Source organism: Hemibagrus wyckioides, linkage group LG05, assembly GCF_019097595.1.
Source record: "Hemibagrus wyckioides isolate EC202008001 linkage group LG05, SWU_Hwy_1.0, whole genome shotgun sequence".
Classification (NCBI taxonomy): Eukaryota; Metazoa; Chordata; class Actinopteri; order Siluriformes; family Bagridae; genus Hemibagrus; species Hemibagrus wyckioides.
In genome coordinates this window covers 9,451,776-9,463,164 of record NC_080714.1, presented here as the reverse complement: position 1 = coordinate 9,463,164, position 11,389 = coordinate 9,451,776, and the positions used below count along the sequence as shown (strand labels likewise).

The window sequence follows — 11,389 nt, the reverse complement described above, 5'->3', positions numbered from 1 at the left end:
TTCTGCACTAAGTTCAGGGAATTAAATCAAGTTCTTTGTTTAGGCAGAAATTGGTTATCTCTTCTGAGGGTCATATTTATTTTTATTCATATTTTTATTTTATTTTATTACAAAATATTGTAGCTAATGATCTGTTTCTGTTTTGCAGGTGACCAGTAAATTCATGCTCACAGAAAAAAGATGCAACATTTATAACCCTTGTAAATAAATCGGATAAAAATCACTTTCTGGACTTAAACTGATGAGGGGAGAAAGTAACAGTAACCTGATTATTAGAAGTTTCTGACGTTCTGAAATTCTCGGTGTTTCTTTAGTAGATTACCTTTTTGCCCCAATATATGCAGGGAATATTAAAAAATAATAGTCATATAAACTGCAATTGTCCTATTACAAAATCCACATATAATCACAAACAGTGGATTTTATATATATATATATATATATATATATATATATATATATATATATATATATATATATATATATATACCCCTAAACAGGCTGTTTTCTCTTGTTCCACCTTGTTGACATTTTGCATGCCATATGCCATATACAGTATAATGCTAAAAACTAAAGTATTAAGCTGATTTTTGAAGACTGTTGATGCCTCAGTGCTACTCCAGTGGTAGAATATCTGCAACTATTAACACTCCCTTACACCCTGAACTCCAGGATTTCAGCATTTCTTCCTTCATTATTCTTTATGCCATCTATACTGTAATGTTTATTTTTCCCTCGATTTTTCCACATTTCATTTACATCATCATGGGCAGAAAAGGCACTCTGATGCATGTGGGGTGTGAAGGCTGGCCCGTGTGATCCGATCCAACAGACGAGCTACTGTTGCTCACATAGCTGAAGAAGTTAATGCTGGTTCTGATAGAATGGTGTCGGAATACACAGTGCGGTTTGTTGCGTTTAGGCCAGCATAACCGCAGGCCAGTCAGAGTACCCATGCTGACCCCTGTGCACCACCAAAGTGCCAACAATGGGCACATAAGCATCAGAACTGGACCATGGAGCAATGGAAGAAGGTGGCCTGGTCTGATGAATCATGTTTTCTTTTACATCACATGGATGGCCGGGTGCGTGTGCGTCACTTACCTGAGGAACACATGGCACCAGGATGCACTAGCTACTAGCACTGTAGCTTATTTCAGCGAAGAATCCTTATAAACAAAAGAAAGAGAGAAAGACATCTTGCTGCCAGAGATGTCAACACATTCTTACAATAAAACGTAATATTTAATGCCTATGAGCCACCGCAGTCATGGTCCTGAAGTACCCACATTTACATCCTGTTGTTTTTGTTGTTTAGCTGAGGAGTTGAATCAGCTAGCTAGGAGACCGAGATTAAACCAAAATGTGCACTGAAAATTAAGAGGATTGAGAGGACCACTCTGGTGCCACTCAGGTCCTTCTCTCGAAAATGTGGAATATTACCTCTCATTTCTTACGCATGGCTGAAAAGGTTTTCCTTCTTTCCACCATCCATTTTAATAGGAACACCTAAACCCTGCTCATTTAGGCAGTTATCTAATTAGGCCATCATGTGGCAGTGGTGCAATGCATAAAATCACACAGAAGCAGGTCAAGAGCTTCAGGTAATGCTCATGACAAACATAGATAGGAGAAGAACTGTGGGACAGCTCATGTTCCCAGACGGGCTGGTTTGAGTCTTTCTGTTGGTCAGAGGAAAATGGCCAGATTGGTTTGAGTTGCTAGGAAGGGTATAGTAACTCAAATAGTCTGTTTACAAATGTGGTAATAAGAAAAGCATCTTAGTTTGGTCAAAACATTAAATCTTGGGGTGTATGAGATACAAGTGCCAAGAACAGGAATCTGAGGCACAGACACCCAAATTGGACAGTTGAAAAGTAGGGGGGAAACTCATTTGGTCTTATTCCAGTATTCAGCTGTTCGGTTTCAGTGAGTTGCTGATCCTTGTCCATGAAACCTGATGTGGTCTTCTGCTGCGGTAACCCATCCTCCACAAGATTTGAGGTTTTGTGCATGCTGTGATGCTTTTTTGTTCACCACAGTTTGTTCATTATTTGACTTACTTTACCCTTCCTGGAAGCTCAAACCAATCTGGTCTCAGACCTCTCTTCTCAGTAAGGTGTTTCTACAGCTGTCACTTACTCTGTGTTTTTTGTGAAATTCCCAGGAGATCAGCAGTTTCTCGATAACTTAAACCGGCCCGTTTGGCACCAACAATCACACCACAAGTCACAGAAATCACACTTTTCCCACATTTTGATGTTTGATGTGAACATTAACTCACCCATATCTGCATGATTTTATGCACTGCACTGCTGCCACATGATTGGCTGAATAGAAAATCGCATGAATGAGCAGAGGTTTCTATTAAAGTGGACGAAACCTCATTCGCAAAGAGCAAGACAAACATTCAGCATCTGAAAATAGTTTAAAATATATTTATTAAATTTTGTATCATAAATACATGTTTCTGATAGTAATAAAATCATATTATCAAAACACAGAACAGAAAACATTCATAACGGTTAAACTTTTTCGGTTCTGTACAGCATGTAAAGTAGAAACAGTGCTGGAATCTACAAAAAAAAAAAAAAGAGCATCGGTTACCTAAATAAAAAAGTATACTATTTTATTAAGGTCAGTGAACTTTGGTTTCCCTACATAGGGATCAGTAATCAAACATCACAGGAGAGAACAATGTGAGAGAAAAGAGAACAATTTTGTTCCCTTTCATAACACTTCCTTAACACTGAGCTCATTGTGTGTGTTGAAATGATAAAGCATTCTGAGGTTAGCGTATAAAATCATAAATCAATAACCAAGTAACATTCACAGTAAAAATGTGCTCTCAAGGGAATAACAGCAAAGGGAGAAAAAAAACAAAACACTTTCACATACAGTGTTGTCCGGAAAGTCTGAGAACAATGGAAGTGAAACCTGCTTGTGAAAATGCTCTTGCTTGGTATTTTCAATTTAATGATTCAGTATTTGTGTATTCGAGTTTCTTAGTATTTGTGTTTTGGCTTTAATTAAAGAGTATGCACTCGAGCTGGCATGACCTCCAAAAGTTTGTCTAAAACCTGATGATCCGTTTTAGATCAAATCCATCAGTGTGTCGCCTGATTACATGCTTGAATAGACCGGATGAGACGAACTGAAAATCCGACCTTTCGTACCAAGACGAATCTACTTGTATTCAAACAGTGACCTAGAAATTGTGCATCTTGTATAGCGATTAAGCAAGATGGTTTCATTTTTTCCCCTCTAGAACATTCAGGGGATTTTTTAAATAAATAAAAAAATCCTATATTTTCATTGTGGCCTCAGACTTTTGGACCCTGCTGTACATCCAAGTGAAATGAATCCCAGTATGGAGTGCTTTTGCATGCAATTCAGTGTTTGCTGAAGGTTTTAAACTGATGTCATATAATTAGAAACACTGTAATATGCTTAGATTATTTCGTGATTTACAATGGAGTGTCTGATGTATGTTTTGAATAGACGTCGTAACTGCTACTGAAAATATACAGGCATGCAGTTTGGTACATATTGGTACAATTTGTTGATATGTATCCAGTCATAAATTAACATATAAAAGAAATACTGAAAAGAAGAGATTGGAGTTAAAAGGTTCACAAAGCATAAAAACAGAGAACAGATAAAGATGGAGTTAATAACATTACATGATTAACTTGGCATTTCCATGTTCAATAAAAATCAATCTTAACCTTTACAGATAAAAATGAATTCCTCTGAGTATTTGTTCTCTTAAAGATTTTAGAGCTGGATTTCTGTAGACTCTTTGTATGGAATATCGAAGAAATAATGGCAGTGTTGGCTCTCTTAGTTTACGTCCGAAATTGATTTATAGATATGTCTTCCAGTTGAAGAAGCTGCTTAGCTTAAGATTTGTGAGTTTGCGTTATTTGGACTCCCTACTCACTGTCCTCAGTGCAGAGATTTTTCTTGCTGGTCCACTTCATAATGATCTTTACTGCTTATCTGCAGCAAACACTGAAGAGAATGAAGAGAAACAGAAACAAACATAATCAGACACTGAGATTTTTAGTCAAATAAAGAGTTCTACAATGAAATAGACCAGAAGCAAGGATGAGTTGAGCTGAAAAGGAGCAGAGCACTCTGGGTAATGCAAACCTTTAGTGGCATCCTGACATGCTTTCACACTATTCTGCTTGCGTAGACTAAAGTTTTGTATACTGAAAACAAAACAAAAAAAGATGGCCTAATGGGTGTACCCTAATGGTCTTTCTTTCAGCAAACCTTTTGCAAGGGTGTGCAGAAATCAATGGCATCAGTCCAGTATGCATGCAAAATGTAGAGCTGCCACTAAAGTAATGATTAGACCATTAGAGTTTCAAATATTCTGTGCATCACATCCAGAATTAATTGACTGAGTTTAGCCACACCCTTCAGTCAGACCTTACACACCCTTCAGTCAACTCTTACATACCCCTCAGTCGGCTCTTACACACCCCTTGGGTAACTCTTACACAACCCTCAGGCAGTTGATCAGAAAAGCATCACAATGGGCAATGTTTTCAGTTCTTTTGATATCAAGCACATCACAACCCTTACTTCTCTCGCGTAGACCCTGGCCGAAGCTGCGGTAGAGATGGAACAAGCCCCAGAACAGCACGCATTTGATGGCCACCGAGATCAGACAGCCCGTTATGGATGCGGCCTCCAGTATGTACGTTGGACTCTGTCCCCAGTCAGAAATGATCTACAAAGAAAGCAAATAGGCATCTGACTGTTCACTCACATTCTAGATAAATCTTTTCTTCAGCTGCGCATGTACATCATGTGCGTAATGTAAACAAGACGGTAAATAAAGGTGTGGTTCCAGACTTACTGTGTACAGCAGGTAAATAAAATAAGCCAGCTGAGGTAAGTTCTGGAGGACAAAAATCCAGACCAGTGGCTTCACTTCTTTTAAGACCTGAAAAATAAATGAAAAGCAGATTTGAGATGAGAGCGATGTATGAGCAATACTCCGAGAGTGATAAAAGCTAGATTTCTATACCCGCTTTATTCCTAATTAGGGTCATGGGGGTCTCCTGGAGCCTATTCCAGCACATATTGGGTGAAAGGTAGGGGTACAGGTCACCAGTCCATCACAGGGCCACACATAAAAACAGACAACCACACACACTCACACTCACTCCTATGGGCAATTTAGAATTACCAATCAACCTAATGTTTTTGGACTGTCCCCTGCCTCTTCGAACCCAGGATATAAACCCAGGACCTTCTTGCTGTGAGGCAACAGTGCTAACCACTAAGCCACCGTGCTGCCCTACTAAGCATTCATTAGATGATAAATCATGCACAGGAATTTCCAGGGTCTCTTGAAGATCTGCAGTCCACCAGAGTTTAGTACAATCCTTACCATATCATGCAAAATTTGCATTCAAATTGAGAAAATCCCAAAAGCTGAATGTGAAACACCTCTGAATGATAGTGACTTACGGAAATGGCTCCAGTCACAGCAGTAATGATGGCCCAACCGACTCCGATTCCCAGAATGATAGTGTGAGCGGTGGACACAGAGGGGCCCGATGTCAGGATTAGGATGCACAAGCACAGCTGGTGAACAGGGTAAAACACAGTTTAACATTTAAAGTCATTGTTCAACGTTTCGTATGGGTCTGGGTCTAATTTCAATGTCTTTAAAAAGTCTACACACTCCTGTTAAAAAAAAGAAAGAAACCAAGATAAATAAAGTCAGATCTTTTCCCACACAGTTAATGTAATAGGGTAACCAAGACAATTCAAGGGAAAAACAAATCGAAAGCTAAAGAAAAAAAAAAAGTAGAATATCCTGGTTGCTTAAGTGTGTAACGAATATCCGTAACTAATACTCTGTTAAAGCACCTTTTGCCTGTAATACAGCAGGCTTTTTGGGTAAGAGTCCAACTTAGCACATCTTGATTTGGCAATTTTGTTCCACTTTGCTTTTAAACTGTGAGGGAGTTTCCTGTGTACAGCCATCTTCAAGTTATTCCACAGGTTTTCAACAGAATTTAGATGTTAGAAACTCTTTAACTCTTTAATTAATAGCACATTTATATGGATATAATATGCACCTTTGTTCTCAGTCGAGTATATAAATGATTCATTGTTCTCATTAACCAAATGCTTGTAGCCAGGAGAGATCCCCTCACCCTATAATCTTCTTTATTTTATTTAACACTGCTGTTTATGACAATAAGCATGTAGAGATGCACAGAAATCGCCAGCATTCGCTGTAGAAATGATAATATGTGACAGGACATTGTATACAAGGGCAAAAACAAATAGTTATGGTCGATCTTTACAACATGTTGACCCATCACCGACATTCAACTACAGGTTCTGCAGCTGATCCCTTCCTGTAATTTGTACTTGACTTTACAATGTTTGCTAGGTTCTCTACAGGCATTTGGAATCCTTCTCAACTGCTGCTGATAACATTTTACTGGACAGTGAGCTTAAAATTAGCCCCAGTGTAATTGAAATGTGTCAGTGTAGCTGACAGTAATGTTGTGTAAATCTGGGGTAGAAATAAATCAGCCCCAGACTTTGTCACGGCATGCTGCTGTTATTGAGACAGACCTTGCCGCAGAACCCATAAATCCAGGAGGTGGAGGCAGAACATCTCATCCTATAAGCTTAAACCTAAACCCTAACATTGTGCAAGACAAAACATCACACTTAAAACACTTAACCAACTTAAATATCACCACCACCTGGAGGTTTGTCTTGATTTGTCCAGTTAGGAGGCACTAGATCAGGTCCAATTCCAACCCATGGACTTTACATTCTTCAGGGAGTGATACTTGTTGTTTGTGGTTCCACAAAAGTCAAAAACAATCCACTTTATACCATTTGTTAACAGCAAATCATTGCACAGTGCTTATTTTGCCTTAAAAGAGAGTGGAGGATTATCTCTGTTAGTCCATTTACTCTTGATGGCATTGATCCTATCTCACAATCAGCAAGTTATTTCCTGTCCCACTAAAAAAAGTGAAGAAACCTGCTAAGAAGCTGAAAAAGGCACTCATAACACTCTATTACAGGAAGTACACAGACTTGCACTTATAGCTCATGGCAGTCTTGTGATTTCAGTGATTTCTGCATGTGCTCTTTTTCACATGTTTGTCTGGCACCTCTTGGGTTGGGAGTTTGATTCCCACCTCTGACCTGCATGCATGGAGTTTGAATGTTCTTCCTTTTGGGGTTTCGACCAGGTTCCACCTTTTTTCTCCCCAGTCCAAAGGGTGGTATGTCTAAATAATCTGTAGCATGTGAATGGGGTGTGTGTTTGTGCCCTGTAATAGATTGGCACCCTGTACAGGGTGTCTCCTGCCTTGTGCCTTGAGTACCTTGAGATGTCTCCAGGTTCCCCACGAACCTGTGTAGGATAAGTGGTACAGATGAGGAAAAAAAAGAGATGGATGGATGTCTCTTAGCCGTTTTCACCTCAATCAGCTACGTCTGATCGCCATAATTGACTCTTGATCCGGTTAGCTGCTTGTAAAATGTCATATGAAAAGCTTGACTTTAGCATGGTTTAGCCATTTCCCCAATGGGTCACTGTTCTGCTGGGACAGTAATCATTCTTCAGGAGTCTGTCCACTTTCCCAATTTTGTAGTGGCCAGTTCCCAATTAGCTCTGACCAGTCAGCTGTTCCCTATTATACAACAGCTACAAACCGGGGAAGGTGAAGGCTATCACATGCTCCCTCTGAGACATGTAAAGCCAGCCAAGTGATCTTTTTTGTGTCACGGGATGACGTAAATTGAAAGGGCAGAGCTGACTGGTGAGTCACCGCTGCCACCCAGACAGCACCGACTGTTTTGCTCTATTGGGCTCAGATGGCTGTGGCATGGTCAGATTCAAACTTGCAATCTCAGGATGAAAGACTGAACATTTTTCACATTGTGCCACTTTGGATTCTTTCCACTTTATGTAATGCATCAGTTCCACTGACAGCAAAACAGCCCCAAAGGTTAATACAGTGGAACCTCGGCATACAAATGCCCTCCCTTACCAATTTTCGCCTTAAGAATTGAAATTTTGCAAGAATTGCCTTGGCATATGAAGCATTTTCGGCATATGAACGCCAGTTGTGTGTATGTCCGGGAGCTGTTCAAAACTTGTTCGTGTCAGTGGAAAGCCAAGTAAAGCCAACTAAAGCAGTTAACGAATTATATAAAAAAAATAATTTTCAGTCAGGGAAAGCTGTTTCAAAAGTGTCGACCCACAATACCAACATTGCCTTCGTCTTGCGTCAATTTTTGCACATGCTGTTTTTTTTTGTCGACAGATTGGTGGCATGGGTGGTCTGTTCTATTCTTAGCCCAAACTTGGTGGCACGACTTCCTGTGTGGACTCTTGGAAATGGGTAATATTGGTAATATTTTTGGGTGGTATTATTTCTTATGGGAAAATTCGTATCATAATACTAATTTTCACCTTAAGAACTCACCTCCAGAATGAATTAAATTCATATGCTGAGGTTCCACTGTACTACTATCACCATACGTTTTCACCGATAAACATATGTCTGGTCAGTGTGGCCAAATAACTTCTCTTCTCTGGCAGGTTTTTGCTTTATTAAATGTTATCAGCGACACACAACAGTCAAAACAGAAGGAGATTTTGGAGCAGAGGATTCTTCCTTCTTCATACAGTTAAGTTGTCTTTATTTGTCACATATACATTACTGCACAGTGAAATTCTTTCTTTGCATATCCCATCCTTGGGGGTTGGGGTCAGAGCGCAGGGTCAGCCATAATGCAGCACCCCTGGAGCAGGGTGGGCTGGGGGCCTTGTTCAAGGGTCCAACGATGGCAGCTTGGTGGTGCTGGGACTTGAACCCCGATCTTCTGATCAACGACCCAGAGCCTTATCCACATGAGCTACCAATGCCCAGTGCACACAGTCACACCAGTGTTTCAGCAAATCATGGCAGACCTGTTTTTTTGGTGAATTTTGGATAACATGCGACAATGTCCTTCGAACCTTCATTTGTGGGGACACCAATACTCCAGAAATCACTGACCTCCTGGTACTGCCCTGCCCTACATATCCCTCATCAGTGTATGTAATATCCATGCTTCTACTCAAATGATGAAAATGTACATTAAAATGAAGAAAATTACCTGTGCCTGAAGATCAAAAGTCACCATTGAGAAGCAGAGATTGAGAAAGAAATATTGCTTCTGCAGGCTTTCCAAAGCTCCGCCCACCCTGAAGGCCATCATGTTGGGCCTGAGGATGAGCAGCAAGGCACAGATCAGGTGTATCACACCCACACACATGATGCACACAAACCTCACCTGCAAAACAAATAATCATAACCTGAGGAGATTCCAAACAAACCGCTTGACTTGGTCTTCATGCTCATTTCACACAACACAAATCAGTGCTCCATGAAACCCTTGGATATTTACATTAGAGGAAGACTGAGGAGTTGTAATCTTGTCATCAGTTTTGCTCTTAAGCAACTGACTTCCTTTTGCTTAATCATATCTATCTGTGTGTTCCTATTTTAACTTCTGCATTTGGAAAGCCCTGGGTCATGTGATCTGCTTGAAAAAAAAAAAAAAAGAAAAAAAAAAAACCTTCTTGGCCAAATTCCATCTTAGATGCAAAATTTACAAGCATGCAGCTCTAACAGGCCAAATCAGCTACACCAAAGGAGGAGGTTGATTGTGGTTTATTGGTGCTGTAATGGCAGCTGGTGTTGAAATGACGGCTAGCATACCATTAGAAGCATATCTTTGTCTTTCCGGACGCTGAAGTTGACGACAGAGCGCACCATGACCACGAGCACACAAAGCCCAAAGATGCTTAGCTCCTGCCAGTTTTCCTGCAGCACGCCTCGTGTGATGTAGTACACGCAGAACACTGGGGAAACATCACAGACATACTATATTTAATAACATCACACTAACTGATATGCATACCATTTGCTTGAGGGAGCACAATGCATTATTAGGCATTACTAATGCCTTGGGAAAAGCATTACATAGCAGGAGAAGTTCTCATGATGTCTGAGATCTGGCTATAATGTGTCTGGCAGACGTGATCCATTGCACAACAGAAACCGTGAGTACATCAAAAAGTGATAAATAGAGATCATGTTAAAGAAAACGCTGACATAGTCCTTACTTTATCTCTGTTTGCTTATCGGTTTTCTGAAATCATTGCATTTCAGAGAAACTTGCACCAAGTTGTCATAACAGACCGAAATATCTGATCAAAATATTGTGAAATCGGAAGCAGACAGAAAGTCTAAGTCTTAAAGAATGTAGAGGATGCTTTGTACATGAAGACTTTCTGGACTGTATATTGCGTATTATATTGCTCCTTACAGATGCCCACAAGCTGGATGAGAGAGACACTGAGGTCATCGTCTTCGCCCTTTTTCCAGCTCTCATTTGCGATGTTGATTATAGTGAGGATGAGGAGCACCAGCATGGAGCAGCAAGTGAAGCAGAAGTAGACCTTCACGAGGCACTGGAGCTCCGACCACCGCTTTATCTAGATATGAAACAGAAAAACATACCGCTGAATGGGATGGGAGAGAATGAGTTTAAAAGTGATTCATGCCAAAGATAAAGGTGACCCACTGGTCCACATGGTGTGGGTATCAGCTCCTCGTGCCTCGGCCTCAGGTTCGGAGAAGGGTCCTCAACGTTCTGTTGGTGCTGAGGGAGTAATGGACTGCAAAAACAGGAATTAACATATATACAACAGGAATTCATATACATATCAGCATGACAAAACCCAACTAACTAAACAATTTCTATCTATAACAACTGGGAATGCAGGGAAAGTTTTCAGAACCTCACACTGTGCATCCTGATTATCCCACATGGTTCCCCCTCTCATCTTGGCCAATGTCCACTAGCTATCCTTCTATCAAAAATATCTATTTTTATGCTGTAATGATATTCCTGTTATTCCTTCGTTTTTCACCAGTACCACCAAACACTTCCTATGTAAGATTCTAACCCAAATGGCTGCCATATAAATATATATGTGCACCATGACAACATCTGCATCCTACGTAGTGCACTACGTCTGAATGGAAGGTATTTGTAACTGGACCCTAGCTGTTTTTAGCTTCCAGCTAACATCAAGTGGATATTACTGATCACTTACCGAATCTCGTCCATTGCCCCAAATCCAACCCGGACACTGATGATTTTAGTTGTGCATTAGTCATGTACTTTCCGATGTCGCTACATTTTAAAAAATATTTCAAGAAGTAGGAGGCGCTTGGAGATGACAATACACCCACTTCCGCTTTTACAGCCGAGAATTTTTCCAAGGAGTACTGCGTCTAAGAATCGCAATGCAGATGTTTTTAAAAGT

At 40.2% G+C, this 11,389-nt stretch overlaps 1 protein-coding gene across 1 annotated transcript; it reads right to left on the bottom strand.

The window, feature by feature from the left end:
* Positions 1 to 2,424: 2,424 nt before the first annotated feature.
* LOC131352882 (uncharacterized) lies at positions 2,425 to 11,337 on the bottom strand. Its single transcript, XM_058389407.1, has 9 exons — positions 11,177 to 11,337; positions 10,642 to 10,735; positions 10,384 to 10,552; positions 9,774 to 9,916; positions 9,169 to 9,345; positions 5,491 to 5,607; positions 4,874 to 4,960; positions 4,597 to 4,744; positions 2,425 to 4,014 (listed from the first exon to the last, which is right to left on the bottom strand). Exons 1-9 carry the CDS (start codon positions 11,188 to 11,190, stop codon positions 3,992 to 3,994), a joined length of 972 nt encoding a protein of 323 aa, XP_058245390.1. The 5' UTR covers positions 11,191 to 11,337; the 3' UTR covers positions 2,425 to 3,991.
* Between the last annotated feature and the right edge of the window lie 52 nt (positions 11,338 to 11,389).